General features: G+C 55.4%; 7 protein-coding genes across 7 annotated transcripts; 5 read left to right on the top strand and 2 right to left on the bottom strand.

Annotated features, from left to right (window-relative positions):
* Positions 1-91: 91 nt before the first annotated feature.
* CLUP02_02154 (pectin lyase) lies at positions 92-1,432 on the top strand (the record flags this gene model as incomplete). Its single annotated transcript, XM_049281188.1, has 4 exons — positions 92-435; positions 507-636; positions 703-1,019; positions 1,084-1,432. 4 exons carry the CDS (start codon positions 92-94, stop codon positions 1,430-1,432), a joined length of 1,140 nt encoding a protein of 379 aa, XP_049137145.1.
* A 1,077-nt stretch (positions 1,433-2,509) lies between these two features.
* Positions 2,510-2,857, top strand: CLUP02_02155 (uncharacterized protein; the record flags this gene model as incomplete). Its single annotated transcript, XM_049281189.1, has 1 exon — positions 2,510-2,857. The coding sequence occupies one exon, from the start codon at positions 2,510-2,512 to the stop codon at positions 2,855-2,857; it is 348 nt and encodes a 115-aa protein (XP_049137146.1).
* Positions 2,858-3,579: 722 nt separating this feature from the next.
* On the bottom strand, positions 3,580-5,463 carry CLUP02_02156 (uncharacterized protein; the record flags this gene model as incomplete). Its single annotated transcript, XM_049281190.1, has 1 exon — positions 3,580-5,463. One exon carries the CDS (start codon positions 5,461-5,463, stop codon positions 3,580-3,582), a length of 1,884 nt encoding a protein of 627 aa, XP_049137147.1.
* A 1,303-nt stretch (positions 5,464-6,766) lies between these two features.
* On the bottom strand, positions 6,767-8,437 carry CLUP02_02157 (succinate-semialdehyde dehydrogenase; the record flags this gene model as incomplete). Its single annotated transcript, XM_049281191.1, has 4 exons — positions 6,767-6,891; positions 6,952-8,193; positions 8,253-8,340; positions 8,420-8,437. The coding sequence occupies 4 exons, from the start codon at positions 8,435-8,437 to the stop codon at positions 6,767-6,769; spliced, it is 1,473 nt and encodes a 490-aa protein (XP_049137148.1).
* A 122-nt stretch (positions 8,438-8,559) lies between these two features.
* CLUP02_02158 (4-aminobutyrate aminotransferase) lies at positions 8,560-12,638 on the top strand (the record flags this gene model as incomplete). The annotated part of the gene is made up of 17 exons (XM_049281192.1): positions 8,560-8,638; positions 8,723-8,779; positions 8,839-9,026; positions 9,106-9,278; positions 9,339-9,374; positions 9,471-10,165; positions 10,223-10,376; positions 10,433-10,514; positions 10,568-10,793; positions 10,860-10,902; positions 10,976-10,996; positions 11,060-11,138; positions 11,235-11,266; positions 11,333-11,387; positions 11,461-11,647; positions 11,712-11,865; positions 11,918-12,638. The coding sequence occupies 17 exons, from the start codon at positions 8,560-8,562 to the stop codon at positions 12,636-12,638; spliced, it is 2,982 nt and encodes a 993-aa protein (XP_049137149.1).
* Positions 12,639-13,050: 412 nt separating this feature from the next.
* CLUP02_02159 (FAD dependent oxidoreductase superfamily protein) lies at positions 13,051-14,812 on the top strand (the record flags this gene model as incomplete). The annotated part of the gene is made up of 3 exons (XM_049281193.1): positions 13,051-13,133; positions 13,302-13,899; positions 13,961-14,812. 3 exons carry the CDS (start codon positions 13,051-13,053, stop codon positions 14,810-14,812), a joined length of 1,533 nt encoding a protein of 510 aa, XP_049137150.1.
* Positions 14,813-15,740: 928 nt separating this feature from the next.
* On the top strand, positions 15,741-18,923 carry CLUP02_02160 (fungal specific transcription factor domain-containing protein; the record flags this gene model as incomplete). The annotated part of the gene is made up of 7 exons (XM_049281194.1): positions 15,741-15,876; positions 15,948-16,082; positions 16,282-16,593; positions 16,741-16,811; positions 16,872-17,503; positions 17,564-17,734; positions 17,813-18,923. The coding sequence occupies 7 exons, from the start codon at positions 15,741-15,743 to the stop codon at positions 18,921-18,923; spliced, it is 2,568 nt and encodes an 855-aa protein (XP_049137151.1).
* Between the last annotated feature and the right edge of the window lie 607 nt (positions 18,924-19,530).

The following is a 19,530-nucleotide window of genomic DNA, read 5'->3' on the forward strand; positions in this document are numbered from 1 at the left end:
CGTCCTCTTGTCTCTCTTTTACATCCGACCAAACCCTCTTCGTTCTTTTGTATCTACCTTTTTATTCTTCTTGTTCGAAAGCCTTCTAAATATGAGATCTGCTCTTCTCTCCGTGGCACTGGCTGCCTTCGCCCCCTTGGCTCTCGCAGCCGACGCCGTCTCTGGCGCCGCTGAGGGCTTCGCCAAGGGAACCACCGGTGGTGGTAGCGCCACTCCCGTCTACCCTTCCACCACCTCCGAGCTCGTCTCCTACCTCACCGACTCCTCCGCCCGCGTCATCGTCTTGACCAAGACCTTTGATTTCCGCAACACTGAGGGTACCACCACTGCCACCGGCTGCGCTCCTTGGGGTACTGGCTCTGCTTGCCAGACTGCCATCAACAAGGACAACTGGTGCACCAACTACCAGCCCAACGCCCCCAAGGTCTCCACGACGTACGTAGAGAATCACTTACATCCTGCGGGTATACAGTGACTTTCATGATACTAACTTCTTCACTTCATAGCTACGACAACGCTGGCCTGAACCCCATCAAGCTCGGTTCCAACAAGTCCCTCATCGGACAGGGCAGCAAGGGTGTCATCATTGGCAAGGGTCTCCGCATCACCGGCGGCGCCAAGAACATCATCATCCAGGTATGAAGACTTATTTCACTGGACTAGTCACTATCATGCCGGCCAGGGGCTAACTACCAGTGCTAGAACATCCACATCACCAACCTGAACCCCAAGTACGTCTGGGGTGGTGATGCCATCACTCTCGACGGCTCCGACCTCGTCTGGATCGACCACGTCAAGACCTCCCTGATCGGCCGCCAGCACATCGTCCTCGGCAACGGCGCCTCCAACCGTGTCACCATCTCCAACAACGAGATTGACGGCTCGTCCTCCTGGTCCGCCACCTGCGACGGTCACCACTACTGGGGACTCTACTTCACCGGCAGCAACGACATGGTCACCTTCAAGAAGAACTACGTCCACCACACCTCTGGCAGAGCCCCCAAGGTCGCCGGTAACACGTACGTATAATTCCTGCCGGTTTTGGTGCTAGCGAACTTTCCGACTAACAAGGATCCATCACAGTCTCCTCCACGCCGTCAACAACTACTGGTACGACAACTCCGGCCACGCGTTCGAGGCCGACGCCGGTTCCAAGATCGTCGCCGAGGGCAACATCTTCCAGAACGTCGTCGCCGCCTACCAGACCGGTCTCGCCGGCCAGGTCTTCGCCTCCCCCGACTCCACCACCAACGCAAAGTGCTCCACCAACCTCGGCCACGCCTGCCAGCTCAACGCCTACGGCTCCAGCGGCACCCTGGTCGGCTCCCACACCTCCATCCTCGCCAACTTCGCCGGCAAGAACGTCGCTTCTGCCGGCACCGCCAACGACGCCAAGGCTGTTGCCACCAGCGCCGGCTTCGGCAAGCTCTAAGCGCTTTTGCTTGGATTACTTGTTCCCTTTTTATCTCTCCTGTTGGAGTTTTTCAGTGGTTATAATTGGGGGAGGTATTGAGTCGGGCACACGCAAAGAGACCAACGACAGATTCATGTACATATCTTACTATTTTACCGTCGAGGACGTAAATATCATGCTTGATGCATCACACATTGCACATATTACGCAAAACACCAAGACCCAGAACTCCATACGTGTGAAGAATACCGTTATAGTTTTGTCAAGCGACGAGCTTTTACGATTGAAGGCCTCCGTGACCTTCATGACATTTTGCAGGACAGAGAACGTGGGATGATTACATCACAAATCCTCGTATACGTTTCTACTCAAATGGAGAGTCAATCTCTGCTTACTCTACGCAAGCGCCAAACTAGTGGTACGTTTCTCAAGCAAACCATAGACTGTGGTTGGAGTCATCTGGGTGCCCTCCAGCCAACCTACATCCTTTACTTTATTTTTTCGAGAGAAAGAAAAGCTCCAGGAGCCAAGTAGGCGTTCAGTGATCTACCAGCCTACCTAGTTACCTGACATTAGGTTTTCATAGCACATGGTTCTCGCCGTCAGCCGTCATCTTGAGAAGAAATTGTGGATCTCGGTTATGGAGAGCGGGGTGGCACCCGGAGGGCCGGGGCTGCTCGGCCCACCACCTAAGCCCCCGATGTGCCCCACTCGGACCCGAAGCCCTCGGACTTTGGCTGGCTTCCGTGTCCCCCGTATTCACAGAGGTACACCGCCGAAAAGGTGTTACAAACCCACGGGCGGAAGAAATCTTTTGTCCTGAATCATAAAGCCGACCTTTCCGGCATCCTCTTTCGGGAGGGAGAATCTTTCTCCTCTGTCTCCTTCTCATCTACAATAATTATCAGACCGTCCATACTCATCCACCAAGACGCACCCGCAAAGATACATCACACTGCGCCAGACTTGACCGCGCCCACCGAAGCAAGAATTGAAATCGACATAACAACCTCTATTCTACGCAGTAAGTCCCTCTGCATGTGAGTAGCCGATCGCAATATCTCTGACATACTTCAGCAGACAAGATATCTCATCATGCCCGACCCCGGCCTCACTATGCTTGGCGTCTCCGCCGCGCTCTTCCAGGTGATCGTCATGGTCGCAGTGTGGCAAACCACGTCGCTCCGTCGCTCCACCGACAACCCCGAGGAGGACGCTCGGCGTGAGGAACAAGAACGCAGGGAGGGAGCAGCTCGGAGAATTCGGGATTTTGAGGAACGCGAGAGGATGCAGGAGGCTGAGAGGAAGCGCGGGGAGCAGCGCAAGCAAGACGACACGATGGTTCGTGAGCTCATGAGAAAGACTGCTTCGTTGGGCAATGCAGAGGAGGAGCATGATGAGAAGACTCCGCTCCGCGCACAGGATGAGAAGGGTACTATTTAATGAAGGTAGCGGCTAGACATGATGAGTAACTGGTTTCATGTACCCAAGTATAGCAGAAAAGTCACAATGTCGTAGCAGCATTAGGTTGAACAGGGAGGCCACTTTTCTCACGACCACTACCTCACCACGCTTCTTGAAGACCATTCTTCAAGGAACACATCAAGAGTAGAACCCATTAGGTTGAAAGAATAGTAGTAACAGGGATAAGAGCAACGACGGAAACAGAGGTAAGTGCGTAAAGGTACGCAGTGGACTGGATGCTTAGCTTGCGACTCAAAACATTCTCAATTTCTAGGTGCCACTACCACTACTTGGCGCACCAGCATAGCATGTTTCTGCACCTTGGATAAAATGCCCCATGTTCAACAGCGGGAAATCTTTTCCCATTCAACTCACTCAAAGCACCAAGTCAGGTGGGCTTCATCAAAGCGATTCCATGTTGAGCTACCTACTGACAGCAATGAGCTTCCTGCTGAGGGAAGACCGACCCTAACTAAGATATTCATCAGAATCATCTCTGGTTCATTCGCGTTCGAATGCTCCTAATTCTCATCCCCTTATCTGATGTATTGATATCACTTTGTGGATGTGCCTCCTCCACCATACCCGACTCCAAACTTTCAGTCCGCCACATTCAGTGTCTCCTGGCCGGGGATCAATCCCAAGGCGTTGTATCCGTTGTATCATGATAGAAACCCCCTCACCACTCGCGTTACGTATGCTCAAGAATGCGAAGGTTGAGAGTCTTGGTCCAGTTCAGGTTGCTTTGATGCCTGACGGGCCTTCGACAGTTCAGGGTTCTTCGAAATATTGGGATCCGTATATTTCGGGTCGTCAAGTTGTCCGAAAGTGCGAATCAGCCAGCTGTCGAAGTGCCCTGGCTTCCAATGATGGGGAAACCAGCCGTGAAAGTATTGCATCTTTGGCAAAGACGTCTCGCCCCAGGGATGAGGCGGCTTCTCCCAAATTTGGTAGATCCTGAGAGGCTCCTTCCTCTCATCGTCGATCATCGCATCGACATAGTCAATTGCCACAACACGAGGTTGCTCTGCTTTGAGAACCTCGTCTCCGCGTTTACCCGTGAGAAGAATGTTTTGGGGATCGAGACGCATGTTAACCCCGTGATGAAGCATATTTACGTAGCCTCCCAGGAGCTCCTTGAAGACGTCCAAGCGAACCTTCCTATCAAGATCCCAAGTGGTGCCATCGGCCATCTTGCACTGCTTCATGTTTCGAGGAACTAGAAGGTATTCTTTGGCGGTCCGGAAACAAAGCTCCTCAATGCTGGTGCCTTCAATGTACTCCATGATGATGGCTCTGGCGAATCGTTGCTTGTCCTCCACGACTGAATTTGTAGTCGTCAGCTTGATGGCCCAGGATCCGTAGTATTGAGGTGCAAGGTGTGGATATCCAGTCTTCTTGTGAGTCCAGAGATGCTTATAAGCACCGGCCTCGCGACTGTGCTCCTGATCAGCTCTAGATGTAACCTTCCAGGGCCCTTGATACATTCCATAATGGAAGGGGTAGAACATGGCATCGTACACCTTGAGGACTGCAAGCTGACCCACGGTCAAGCGTTCACCGTCGAGAGATTCCACAACTGGGGCCTTGCCGGCGACGTCTGGTTCTTTCTTACCCCCGGTCCCTCGAGATAGAGAGGAACTACCCTCATTCTCCTGGCTGAACAAGTTCGCGATCGAGGACCTGGCAAATCGCTTCTTCACCCGTGTGCTTTTCGTTCTCAAGAGTGAAACGCTTCGAAGCAAGGTTCCTTTTTGTTTCTTGGACATCCTGTCATCGTAATTGGCTTCGTCAACTTTGCACAGAATGACCTGGGTGCCAGCAACAGGCCCACCGGATATGATTTTCATGACGGTGAGGTAGACAGTGGCCTTGTATTGGCCGGCAATAGGATTGCTGATATGTCGGTCGTTATAGACCAAGCCAGTGCGAGAGAGGCGCTTTTCGGCTTCGGACAGAACTTTGTCATCGCTGTCGATGCCTGGAGGATTGGGATACTCGGAACGACCGTAAGGTCGGCGCGGAGATTGGTAGGTGAGCACCAGCTTGCTTCCCTTCTCGTATTGTTCGAAGTCTTTGGACAGGTTGTCATCGTCAATGAAAGGCACATTTTGTGGTGAGGGTGCAGGCTTCGTGTCGGTAGGAAGTTGATCGCCTGATCGCGGTTCCGGTTTCGGTTGCAGTTGAGTTTGAAGTTGCTCGTCCGAGGGCCCATCTTGCTTCTTGGGGGGCTGCTCGGCCGTTGATGGCAGCTGCTTGCCTTTGGGCGGACCATCCTCAGACCCAGAAGGCGGAGTATGCTCGCGCGACGGCCAAGGCGGTTGTGCTTCGTATGAGGAGTTCATGGACTGAATGAATGGAGTTGCTGAGTCCGGAGAGGTAGAGTACTCGGACGAGTATTTCACCGGAACGTTGGTCAAGCGAATGGGAATTGCTTGGGTCGAGGCGCTCTGAGCTCCAGGTTGGGGCTGGTTGTGTTGAAATCCCGTTGGCTGCGCCAAGATTGTCGGTGATGTTTCGATGGCTCCGATGCTATCTTCACCGGAATCATCGTCAGATTGCTGAATGGGAGCCTTTGGCGGCATCTTGAGCGAGTTGTATGCAGATACCACGCATGCGATGAGACCGTTGAGTCAAGTGATAGTAGACCGAATTGGGCGTGATCTTCCGAAAGAGGCGCGCGATTTGAGAAGAAGTAGAATTTGCGTGGCGCAAATCGGACCAAAAGAAGAGGTGTCCAGGTCGAGTATTAATAGGAAGGATGTTTTTTTCTTTTTTAAGGGAGAAAGAATATCTGCCTACAGCCTCCAAGGTGCTAGAAGAAGGTTTTCAAATGGACGGGAATGTGAAAGGCTTTCAGTCCATTACTTTGCCTCCCGTACTGCCTAGAAGTCACCTGACTCCACTTTGAGATGGATAAGATGATCCTCTTTACAGTGAAGATATTTCAGGTTGTCTCCCGCCTGAGGCTCCAGGTCGGCACAAAGGGAGGGTGACAGGTGGCTCGGTGAGGGTTTTGCCAAAAAGGCACATATCCAGGCAGCAAGTGACCAACTGGACAATGAATGAATGATTTACCTTTTCTTTGTGTTCTTTCAGGATAATAGGGATTCACCTGTAGGAAAATCTCTTCATGCCCTTTTATCGTCTAGCAGGTGCCCATCTTTGGACTACTAGACTAAAATGATAGGAAGACCAAGGTCCCCTGGTGACTTGACTGGGCGAATCTCAAAGAGGAGGGAGTACCTTTTGATGCCTGATGCAAGTCAGTATAAACCTGCAATACACAACCTTAAATTAGTGGATTGGAGCCACGGAGCCTACTTGGAATATGGGTCATGACCTTCATGTGGTTATATTCCCAGAGCCAAAAAGAAACGTGTTCTTCACATGGAAGGGTCAATCACACCTTAATGGTCTAGTGGGGTACACTCATGGTGAGGTTTGTGGTCTAGAACCGCATTCCCCTTTCTCATCTTGCTGACCATTCCAACCCTGATAGCCTATTGGCTTTCAAAAGTGATGACTTTAGACACCGATTCCTTTCAAATAATGACACTAGCAGCATTGGGAGTAAGCTACACTTAACTGCCTACAAAAGAAGGTAGATAGGTGGGTGACAAACTAGTTCCTTTCGATATCTTGCTTCTATCTCTGTTACTCCTACTCCCGCTGTCCTGTTGATAATCTTCGTCACTCAAGAGATTTCGCTCTTTATACACTAGTCTATATAAACTATGCCTCAAGACACGTAGTCAGGGGATACTAATGGTAGTGGTCATAAGGAAAGTGAAACTCTTGCGTGGACCGGTATTCTATTCTATCATGTAAGGTACTTGGTAGGGTATAGTCTAAGAAAGAAACGAAAACATGACAGGAAAAGCGGCGTTATTCAATACCAGTCATTACCATCTTGGTGACCAAAAACTCGTCAATGCCGTACTTGCTTCCTTCGCGGCCAAATCCGCTCTGCTTCACGCCACCAAAGGGCGCGGCGGGATCACTGATGGCTCCTAGAAGCAGCTCGTTAGCAAAAGCCTGACATCAAATGCTCTCACAACTGGACAACTTACCAATGTTTACGCCAACCATGCCAACCTCGAGCGCCTCCGCCACACGCCAGCACCGCGACACGTCCTTGCTGAAGAAATACCCCGCAAGACCAACGTCCGCATCGTTGGCAAGCTCGACGGCCTGCTCCTCGGTATCAAATGCAAACAACGCCGCCACGGGCCCAAACGTCTCCTCGGAGCAGATCTTCATGCCGGGCTTCATGTCCGCCAGTACGGTGAGGTCAAAGTAGTTGGACCCCAGCTCGGTCAGGGGCTTGCCGCCGAGAAGCACCCGCGCGCCCTTGGCGACGGCATCCTTGACGTGCTCGTCGACCTTGGCGACGGCGCGGTTGTGGATGAGCGGGCCGTGCGTCGTCGTCTCGGCGAACCCGTCGCCGACGGTAAAGGTCTTGATGGCGTCCACGACCATCTGCGAGAACTTGTCGTACACGCTGCTGTGGACCAGGATCCGGTTGGCGCACACGCACGTCTGGCCCGAGATTCTGAACTTGGACGCGATGAGGCCCTTGAGCGCCGCGTCTAGATCGGCGTCTTCGAAGACGATGAAGGGGGCGTTGCCGCCGAGCTCAAAGGACAACTTCTTGAGTGTTGAGGAGCATTGGTTCATCAGCAGCTTTCCGACGCCCGTCGAGCCGGTGAAGGACACTTTCTTGATGACCGGGTGCGTCGTCAGCACTTTCCCTACGGAAATGGTGTTATCCAGGGCCGTGATGATGTTCACCACGCCCGCGGGGATACCCGCGCGATGAGCAAGCTCGGCGAGAGCCAGCGCCGTCAGGGGTGCCTCGGCCGGTGCCTTGACGACGACGGTACACCCGGCCGCCAGCGCGGGGCCGACCTTGCGTGTAATCATGGCCGCAGGGAAGTTCCACGGCGCGATGGGGCCGCAAACGCCGATAGGCTCCTTGAGAGTGACGAGGCGGCAGCTTGGGTTACTCGCCTGGATGGTGTCGCCGTAGATCCGGGGCGCCTCCTCGGAGAACCACTCGAAAAAGGAGGCGGCGTAGCCGACTTCCGTCTTTGCGTCGGCCAGAGGCTTGCCGTTCTCCAGAGTGATGATCTTGGCGAGGTCGTCGGCGTTTTCCATCATGAGGTCGAACCATTTCCGAAGGAGGCGCGCCCTGGCGCGTGCCGGGGTCTTGCGGAAGGATTTGAAGGCATCGTGGGCGGCGAGGATGGATGCTTCGGTGTCGGCTTCGTCGAACTCGGGACACTTTGCTACCTCGGTGAGGGTTGAAGGGTCTGGTGAGAGTGTCAGCTTGGCTGCTCCTGCCGAGTTGATGTGGTGGTGGACTACTCACTCTCGACTGAGAATACTTTCTCAGATTTGGCGCCAATCCATTGCCCGTTGACGTAGCATGATGTCTTCAGCAGGGAAGCATCTTTCAACTGTAACATCACAATAGTTTAGCAAACGAATGACATTCAGTAAGAGGCTCATGTCCTCTAACGGGAGGACCCCACTTACTTGATGTGCTGATGCCATTGTGAGTAAAAGTAATGCACCTCGATCTTGGTTCCTGCAGAAAAGTGGTCTGATGACTACAGGACTACCGCGGTAAGCCGGACAGCCTCATGCGGTCGACTGTTTATATGAACCCTTTCACGATGGCGTCAAAGTTGGCGGCAGTGCGATATCGTTGTCGCCTGTCTGATACCGGTGTGGGAACGACAATTGTGGTTTTGAGTGGGACCGGCCCGGGCCCGGAGTGGGGCACTCGGAGGGGGGGTTTGACACATCTTGTGATTTGAACCCGCTGAAAATGGCAAGAAAATAGACCAATTCTGTACACTAAAACTCTCGCCCCAGAACGCCTCAATGCACAATGTGTTTGGAATGAGCCGCAATCGGGATTTTAAGGATGGGTCATGCTAGATTCAATGGAGATTTGGCGGGGTTCACTCTTACGCCTTGGCCTGGGCCCGGATGGGGCGCCGGTTCGGGACCGGCCGGCTCGTGCCCGGCTCCCACACGCAGAAGGGGCGAACGGAAGCTTTCGGGCGTCACCACGGACGATAAATACTCGATCTCCCAACACTTGACGATGGGTTTTTGTATCAAGCAAGCTTCAAGAGTCTCTTAAAAAAACAGATATACATACACCTTACACTGTATCGCACCTTCTCCAAGACTCGTTTACAAGATCACCATAGCTCAGTTGCTCAGATCAATACCAGACCTTCAAGATGCCCGCTGTCATTGAGCACTCGGTCACTACGGAGGTCCCTGGACCTATCTCCAAGGCCAGCGCAAAGAAGCTCGATACCTTCTTTGACGCCCGCGCCGTTCACTTCGTCGTCGACTACGACAAGAGTTCCGGAAACTAGTACGCAGCAACCACCGGCTGTCTTGGTAGAACCTCGTGCTAACAACAGGTGCTTTGTAGCATCGTCGACGTTGACGGCAACAAGTACCTCGATGTGTAAGTCCACCTTCCGGAGCCGCAGCCGCCGATCACCTCGCCGGGCACACCACAATCGACCCGCATCTCGCTAATCTCCCCCGGTTCTCAAAACAGTTACTCCCAGATCGCCTCCATCCCGGTAGGCTACAACAACCCCACCCTCATCGAGGCCGCCAAGTCCCCCGAGATGGTCTCCGCCCTCGTCAATAGACCCGCCATCGGCAACTTCCCCTCGGGCGCCTGGCACGACCTCCTCCAGAACGGCCTCATGAAGGCCGCCCCGGAGGGACTCAACCACATCTTCACCGCCCAGTCCGGCTCCGAGGCCAACGAGCTGGCCTACAAGGCCGCCTTCATGCTCTACCGCCGCCGCGAGCGCGGCGAGGCCGAGTGGTCGCACGAGGAGATCCACTCGTGCCTGCACAACACCACCCCCGGTTCCCCCGAGCTGGCCATCATGAGCTTCAAGAACTCCTTCCACGGCCGCGGCTTCGGCAGCTTGTCCACCACGCGCAGCAAGGCCGTGCACAAGCTCGATATCCCCTCGTTCAACTGGCCCCAGGCTTCGTTCCCGGCGCTCAAGTACCCCCTGGACAAGTACGCGGCCGAGAACGAGGCCGAGGAGAAGCGCTGCCTGAAGGAGGTGGAGGAGCTGATTCAGAGCTGGCACTGCCCCGTTGCTGCTGTTATCGTTGAGCCTATCCAGTCCGAGGGCGGTGATAACCACGCTTCCCCTGCCTTTTTCCAAGGTCTGCGCGACATTACGCAGAAGCATGCTGTTGTCATGATTGTCGATGAGGTCCAGACTGGTGAGTGGCTCTCCTTGATATGAAAAATTTATGCAGTCGCACTCATATGTTGATTAGGCTTCGGCGCTACTGGCAAGTTCTGGGGCCACGCTCACTGGAACCTCACCTCCCCTCCCGACATCGTCACCTTCTCCAAGAAGGCCCAGACTGCCGGCTACTACTTTGGCGACCGCATGCTGGTCCCCGACAAGGCTTACCGCCAGTTCAACACGTATGCCATCCCTTTCATCGCCGTCTTTAACTGAACCACCGCTAACGAACCTATAGCTGGATGGGTGATGCCGCCCGCGTCATCGTCTGCAAGGCAGTCATTGACGAGATCCGCGAGAAGAAGCTCGTGGAGCAGACCGTAAGTGAACCATTTCAGACTCATCATGAGTTACAAACTCACACGTGTTATAGGCTCGCGTTGGTGAAGTCCTCTACGCCGAGATGGAGAAGCTCGCCCAAAAGTACCCCGACCACGTCATGAACCTTCGCGGCAAGGGCCAGGGCACCTACGTCGCCTTCGACACCCAGAGCGCGGCTGCCGTCACGAGCTCGATGAAGCGCCTCGGCGTCAACATTGGCGCTTGCGGCAAGGAGACCATCCGTCTCCGCCCCATGCTCATCTTTGAGGAGGCGCATGGTAAGTCTCTTGAAGAAACACTCACCTTATCTTATACGACCAGGAGTCTAACATACATCTCTACAGTGCCCATTTTGATCTCTGCATTTGAGAAGACCTTTTCTTCATTGTAAACAACATTTTATCACGAAAGCATGGCATGGACGGGAAAAGAAATCAAAACTTTGGCGGATTTAGCATAGCATGGATTTACAGCTCCGACGGTAGACCCAAGGTGGGGATCACAGTTTAGGGAGATCTTTTTCTTTTTGATACCATAATGACAGAGCCGATGATGGCCTTGAAAACGGAACATATCTCCTCAACCTTCTCATAGTGAACTCTCAAACGGAATGGGGCAACTTGGTTGAAGCCTCGAGTAACTGACGCATGTTTTTCTATGGACAAAAAGCTGTCAAGTCAAAGCCATCACCAATAGTTCCCACCTTCATCTTGGTATAGATGGCTGACTCGGGTAATATGACAAGTTCTCCGTGAGATCAATCTTCCAAAGGCCTTGAGTCGCAAGCCTCAACGATAAGTAAAACACACATTTCTAGTGTACCCATTCAGGACCCCCTCCCCACGATCTTTGTCCGACAGATGGCTAGTCGGGTAAAGCTACCACCGCACCGCACAGTCTTAGTCGGGGAGGGGATACTGACTACCGGGCGGAACCAATGGGTAGCGCGGCCCGGCGGCCGGTAGCTTATCATGCAAGAACCGGGAAATACCTGCGGTCTCTATTTTCGGGGCATCCCCCTCTCGGGACTGGTCGCCCCGTCGAGTGATACGCATCCGGTTCGTCGGATCCGCCAGAGCAGCCGGCTGGGGTAACAAGGATCGTCGCGGCATGACACATGCGGTGGTACACAGTACCCCGCTCATCCCCGCGGGCCCAGGCGCCGAGATAGGGCGATGATGCGCACCGGTGATGAGGCTATCTATCACCTTTTTTTCTTGATAATGGTCTATTTTCAATGGCTGAAAAGTTCGTGATGGTCTCATATAAACCTTCAAGACCAGGTTCGCAATCACGCAAACTCACCTTACCCAAAAAGAGGTTCTTCACACACTTAATCAAAATCACTTCGTGAACGCTCCTTCACACACACACACACATATACAAACATGTCATCACCAAGGAAACACGTCGTCTTCGACATCGTAGGCACCTGCATGTCCTACGACGCCATCCCCCGCGCCATCGAAACCCGTCTCGGCCCCAAACTCGCAGAACACAACATCAAGCCCGCCCTCCTCAGCTTCGCCTGGATCGAGGCCGCCGAGCGCGAGTACACTTACCTCTCCATCCAAGGCCGCTACCGCCGCTTCTACGACATCTTCCGCAGCCTCTTCTACCGCATGCTCTTCCAAGCCGGCGTCCCCGAACCGCGCAAACTCGCCACCGACGACGACGTAGCCTACATCATGGACCGCTTCCTCGAGCTCGAGGCCCGGCCCGGCACAAAGGAGTGCTTCACGCTGCTGCGAGAGGCCGGCTTCACAGTCTGGGCCTTCACGGCGGGCGACGCGAAGCGCGTGGGCGGGTACTTTGCCAAGGCGGGCATCGACATGCCCGCGGAGAACCTCAAGAGCTGCGACGCGGACGGCATCGGCAAGCCGGACCCCAGGGCGTACAAGCCCGTGCTGGAGAGCTTTGGCGGGGAGGAGGCGTGGTTCGCGGCGGCGCACATGTGGGATGCGTCGGCGGCCAAGGGGTGCGGGTTCAAGGGGGCGTGGTGCGCCGTGTACGAGGGGGAGCCGTGTACGGATTTGTTTGGTGAGATGGATGTCATGGCGACCGAGTTGCCGGACATGGCGCGGAAGATTATAGCCGCTTCGGAGGGGGCGGCCGCGGCGTAAACGGCGTGATGGGGAGGGGGGATCCCTATCCGTGTGATGGGGGAAAGATCACGGGGGTGTTTAGTCCTCGGTCTCGCTTTTCTAAGCGGTAAACTCCCCCGGAATAATGAACAAAATGACCAATCTTTATGCATTGTTTTCTACTGTGAAGAAAGATATCGTTCTCGGGTTGTTGGTTGAAGCTGATTCGCTGTGGATATCCTTCATCAAATGTCACTGGGCGTCTGTCATTTGCTTATCACACCTTAGAGAGAAAAAGAGAGGACCCGGCAAATTGCCGGTCCCGTCCTCCCCCGCCGCCGGCTCGGCCTCCGGTCTCGGACACTCGCCGTGTTTTCCGTCATAAACCCCTCCAAAAAGCACTAACATCCACCCGTGATCCGGAGCTAGAACCAGAGAGATATCGGTGGGTATGGGTCCCATGCCCGATGCATCCTATCTCGGGTTTCCGGCCTCCAGTGCTTCTTATCAGCCCCAATTGAGCTTCAACGGCACGTTGGTTCATTGAAACGTGCCGGTTCGTACGTTGATAGTAGTACCAGCCCAAAGAAGCGCTTGTTTTCCCCAACATTGGTATATAGAAAGTCCACACATATTGCTTATCAGCTCGGGCTTCACTTCTAGCCTGCCCAGTGAACCTTTGCCCCTCCTATTGCGAAAAAGGGAAGCCCGAAAGAAGCCTGCCAAGTCCACCTCTCATCCCGTCACACCCCATGCCATGCCCGCACCAAAGCCGGCAAACCGGACCCCGGTCTCCAACCCCGTCCCCTCCTTCTGGAACGCCGCCCCCCGCCCCCTCGACGACCACCGCACCGCCCCGGACCTCCCCGCCGCGAGCGACATCGTCATCGTCGGCGCCGGCTTCGCGGGCGTCGCCACGGCCTACCACATCCTCAAGGACAACCCATCCCCGCCGTCCATCACCATCCTCGAGGCCAGGAAGGTGTGTTCCGGCGCCTCGGGTCGCAACGGCGGGCACGTCAAGCCCGACACGTATTTCCAGGTGCCAAAGTACACCAAGCTCTTTGGTCCCGAGCAGGCAGCCGCGTTGGCCGCGTTTGAGGCCTCGAATGTGTACGCCGTCAAGGAGCTCGTGGAGAGTGAGGGCTTAGATTGCGACTTCCACTTGACAAGGGCGATTGATGTGTATCTTGATCCGGAGCATGCCAAGGAGACTGAGGCTGCGTATCGGGAATTAGTGAAGGCGGGGGTCGTGAATATGAAGGATGTTGCTTTCACTCCAAAGAAGGATGCTGAAAGGGTAAGTCTATTCCCCCACTAACATCAATGATGAGAGATATAGACTAATCTTCCAAACACAGGTCTCAGGAGTCAAGGGCGCTCAATGCGCCTTCTCTTTCACAGCAGCACATCTATGGCCAGCAAAAATGGTCCACCAGCTACTAGACCGCCTCCTCAAAAAGGGGTTGAACCTGCAAGCCAACACGCCAGTAACATCGATCTCATCAGCGCCCGACGCCGCCGGCCGCTGGACAATCCAGACCCCGCGCGGCGCCATCAGCGCCGGCACAGTCGTCGTAGCCACAAACGGCTACACAGCTCAAGTCCTCCCGCAATACGAAGACCGCATAGTCCCCGTCCGCGGCCTCTGCAGCCGCATCACCACCCCGGGGGGCCCCAACGGCCCGCACCTGGTCAACACGTACGGCATCCGCTTCGACGCGCGAAACAACGACTACCTCATCCCCCGGGCGGACGGGAGCATCGTCGTCGGCGGCGCGCGGCAGATGTTTTGGCATAAGCGCGGCGAGTGGTTCGACAACGTCCGGGACGACGAGCTAGTGAAGGGCGCGTCGCCGTACTTTGACGGGTACATGCAGAGGCACTTCCGCGGGTGGGAGGAGAGCGGCGCGACGACGGAGAGGGTGTGGACGGGCATCATGGGGTACAGCTCCGATTTCATGCCGCACCTGGGTGGTGTGCCTGGGAAGCCGGGGCAGTACATCATTGCCGGGTTTTCTGGCCACGGCATGCCGGAGATTCTGCTCTCGAGTAAAGGCGTGGCGGCCATGATTCGCGATGGGGCTTCATTTGAGAGCACGGGGCTGCCGAGGATCATGGAGACGTCGAGGGCGAGGATCGAGAGGATCGATAGCCCGCTCGAGGACGGACTCAAGTCCCTGTGGGAGGATGATGTGAAGGCGAAGCTTTGAAGGGGATACGGGCCACGACTCTGACTAATAAGCCGATAAGTCAATAAGAGACTGGTCTACTCTGTACAATAACACAACCTCGAATCCTCGAGCTCGAGAAACCTCTTGTTCCTTGCTTTTCCCCCTCGTAAGAGCTTTCTCTATGTCAGCGAATGCATCACTCAACATCGACTGTCTACCTATAATTTGAATTGGAGTCTTCTAAAGTGAACGAGTCTAGAACACAGTCAGATGCCGCACCACGAGTCAAGGCAACTCCAGGATCTGGGTTCCTGGGTTTGTGCTTCATGCAACATTTCGGCTCCGACCAGGATATAGCCGGCTTCCCCGCGTCTTGGTCACCAAAAAACAGCGGGTCCGCTTCCCTCCGACCCCCCGCCGACCGCGGCGCTGGAGGTTTCGCCGAAATTCTGCCTCCCCGACCCACTCCCCTTCTGGCCTTGCCTTCTGGGAAATGGGGCGCGCGGCGGTGGAGGACTAAGGTTAGTAGACTCAGCCAGAGAGTCAGCGCCAGCACCAGCAGGCCTATCTTAGCTCCCCTCACACACAAACTTGGAACAACAACTCTCATTCACTCACTCACTCATTCCTTTATCCACCCGCATACCTTGCCCACTCCCAATTCCGAGGAATTTGCAAGGGCATTGAGAGACAGGAACCAGACCTTCCTTTCTGAACACGGGCTTCCTTCGTTACGGGGGGGTCACTTGGGAAACACTTTCCGCGGAGAGCCTAAACGAACCTCCCTACACACAAAGAAGACCAAGCCAGAGACACAGAGAGACAAACATAGACAGAGAGAGTCCTCCACCACCGGCCCGGGTCCTCGCCTGGCCCTGTTGATGGGCACAGTCCGCTGCTGCCGCCCTCTCTCGCTATCTACTACAGTCCCCTTATCGGCTATTGCGACTCCAAGAAGAAGTTGTAAATGGATCCCGAGGACGGCTTGCGCCTGCAACGACACAAGCAGCGTCGCGTAGCGGATAAGGAGCGGAAGAGGGCAGTTCGAGCGTATGATGAAGCCCATTTCTCTTGTTTTGTTATTCCTCCCACGTTCCTGTCCAGTCACATTTTCAATACCAGTTACTCGGTCCAATTGATGTGCGAGAACCTCCCTCATGCTGACGCGACCAAGCTGTGACGGATGTCGGCGACTCAAAGAAAAATGCGACGGAGGAGTCCCTTGCCGCCGGTGCACCCGTCTGCGCCGGCAGTGCGAGTTCCTCACGCCCACGACGAGAGATGAGCCCGGATCGGAAAACTCGACAAGGTGAGAACCTATAGACCTCTTGTTTCTCTATACCCATGTCCTTCCCCAAACGTAGCACTGTTACAAGATGCCTCAATGCGATATCTCATGCTTTTCTTTCCCTTGGGTTCTTTGCACCAATGTAAAACATCTGGCTGACAAACGGGCCATATCGGCGGGTATAATAATGATAGACCCCGCCACTCGCAACATCATGAAGACGCTCAGTTGAGCCAGAGAATGTCCTACATGGAGCGGCTCCTGGCGCACTACACCGGCAAGAGCACCCTTGACGCCGAGACTCTAAAGACCTTGACCGAGTCCGTGGAGAAGATGAAGTCGCCTGCTGGACGACCGCGCACCGGCCCGGAGGGCGCGGTGACCGGGGCCGGCGGTGGTGCTGGTGCTGGCGGTGGAGCGGATGTCACCATGGAGCCGGACGTCGGCGCCGAGGCAGAGGTGCAATCGCATAGCTCCGACTCTTTCAAGGTTGACGAGATAACGGTTCAGCCTCTGGAGAACAACATCACACGTAAGGCGGGCCCTATCTCTCTTCCCTCTCCCCTTCTCCTCCCTTCCCCCTGCTCTACCCTTCCCTCTTCCACGGACCCTCAACAGGCTCGGCGCTAGCATCCCGAAGGACCTCTCCCCGTAGACCGCCATGTTGACCTCCGAGCAGATTACTCCGGCGAGTTCTCACACTGGAACTTCTCCATGCGGATAAAGCAATGGATCGAACAGTGTGTAAACGTAAGCATGCCCGCCCTTTCACCTCAACCAAGTCAGCATCGCTGACCCCCCTTCTCATAGGACGCCCCGGATGGTCCAAAGACACAGTTCAAAGAATACTACCGCCCAGAAGAACTCCAGTCCCCCTCCAACACAGTAGCCTCCCTCTCCTCCCTCCCGCCCCGCTACGTCGCAGACTTCCTCGTCCAGGCCTTCTTCAATCATGCCGAGACGAGCTACTTTTACGTCGAGCGTCACTGGCTCATGGACAGGCTCGACCTCGTCTACGAGAACTCGGCCTCCCTGACGCGCCGCGACGTCGGCACCGTCTGCATGATCCTCATCATCTTCGCCATCGGTACGCAGTACGCCTACCTCGACTCCCGGAACGAGAGGGGCGGCCCACCCAGCGCCGCCGCCGACTCGAGCCCCTTTTCGGAGGACACCATCGGCATAATGTTCTATCAGCAGGCGTGCCGGCTGGTCCCCGACGTGATTACCATATCGTCGCTGGAGAGCGTTCAGGCGTGTTTGCTCATCGGCCTCTACACGTTACCACTCGACGCCTCGGGGCTGTCGTACGTTTACTTGAACCTGGCGGTCAAGCTCGCGATCCAAAATGGTATGCACCGGAAGCATCCCGGGGCCGCCATTGACCCTGTCATTCGTGAAACGAGGAACCGTGTCTGGTGGACGGCCTACACAACGGAAAAGTGAGTACGCTTTTGTCACGAGCCACCTATTCCTTCTCACATATTGACTTCATCTCCCAGGCGAATCGGCATATTCCACGGCCGGCCAGTATCCATCGCAGCAAGCGACGTCGACGCCGAACTCCCAGTCGACAGACCAGAAATCTGGCCCGGCTCAGCACCGCCAAATACGGCACACATGCTAGCAACCCTCCAGCTCAACAACGCCCTCAGCAGAATAGCTCACCAAATGTCAGTCGCCCCCCTATCTCCGCTCTCTTCCTTACACCTCCTTGTTCTCCCTCATCTCACTAACATTCAACCCACAAGATCCCTCTTCAAAACTTTTGAAAAGAACGAAATCCCAGAAGGCATGGCCAAGCTCGTCGAGATGAAGGCCCAACTCCACAACTGGTGGAACAGCCTCCCAGAACCAACCTTCATCAAGGACCCGACCACGGGCCCCGCCGTCTTCCGCCCGACAATGCACCTGAGGCTAGAATACTGCCTCGTCCGCATGTTCGCCGGCCGCCCCTTCATCTTCCCCCGCGAATCGGCCCACCGCGGCAGCACAGCAAGCTCCTCCGGATCCCCCGCGGACTCCGTCGCCGTCACAGTAGTCGCAGGCGGCGGCGGCCCCTCCTCCGGTGGTGCCGGTGCCGGCCGCGCCACAACAAGCAGCTCAACCGGCAAAACAACACACCCGCGCGCCGTCCTCGTAGCAGACTGCGTCGACGCCGCCCTCCTCGTCGTAGAGACCTGCCGCCTCCTCCGCAACACAGTCGGCCTCGCGCGCGCCTCGTACACGGAATTCTCCTCGTGCCGCGCCGCCCTGCTCGTCATCATCACGCAGTGCCTCCAGAAGAAGACGGACCGCCTCCGCGACGCTCTCAGAGAAGGCATGGCGATGCTGAGGGAGATGTCGGCGGGTGGGGAGTCGGCGAAATCGGAAATGTCTCTCATCGAGGCTTTTGAGCGCGCGATTTCGAGGCTGGATATGGCGGACGAGAGTAACGGTGGCGGGGCCGGCGCTGGTGGTGGCGCATCCGGGGTGAAGGAATCTGATTATGCGAGGTTTAAAAAGTGGGAGATGTTATGGAAGACGGATACGCCTGCGCAGGGCCACGGCCAGGGTGGTGATGCGAGGAGCGAGAGGGATGGACTTGACGCCGCGGGGCTGCCGATTCCGCCGCATCCCGCGGGCATATGGCGGGGGGGAGGACACGGGCACTCTAGTGGCGGAGGAGGACATGTTCCTCCCGGCGCGGGGAGGCAGGGTACGGCGTCGTTGCCGCCGGCGATGCCGTTTTTCGGGCTCGATGGGAGTCTATCGCCTATGCCGCCTGCGCTCGACGAGTTCTCGGCCATGTTCGGGAACGGATACGTGCCGGGTTTTGAAGGTATGGGCGGAAGTGTAAACGGGAATTGGATGGGTCTTTGAGTTCAGGTTGGAGGAGAATTCGAAAAGGAAAAAAGGAACCAGTCGATTGAGACATTGCCTACTACACGGCCGGCGGAATCTGGAGTTTGCGTGTCTCTGTTCATCTCAAGCATGTCATCTACTTGGACGAGGAGATGTCTTCACATCCATCAGTCGTACCTTCCACACGTGGACCTCCATACCTTCCCAACTAAATACACGAGAAGGATATATGCCCCCCCTCAAGTCCATTCCTGTCACCAGCCAGCAGGCGCCCTCTTAGGGGTCAGGTCAAAACTGGCTGGGTGGTGGAGTGGTTGAAGTCCACGAACAGCCTAATCGGTGAAGGCTCAAGAGGTCCCGAGTTCAAGTCGAAAAAAATCCCAGCATGTGCGCCAGAGATGTAGCCCCCGTTCGCCACCGGGGGGGTGAACTCTTTTGCTTTTTGGTATCATCAAGAAGTGAGTAGTCAGGTTAGGATGAAGAATGAGTAGTAGACTGTTTTTTGAACCAAGACGCGGTTGTACATGCGTGTCTGAACTTGATGAATATTGTTTGATGTGATGTATCAGGCCAGGAAGGGGTGGAAGATTGGTTTCTTACAAGCCGTCTTAGGGATACCGTCTCA

The sequence above is a fragment of the Colletotrichum lupini genome, chromosome 1 (assembly GCF_023278565.1).
Source record: "Colletotrichum lupini chromosome 1, complete sequence".
NCBI classification, from domain to species: domain Eukaryota; kingdom Fungi; phylum Ascomycota; class Sordariomycetes; order Glomerellales; family Glomerellaceae; genus Colletotrichum; species Colletotrichum lupini.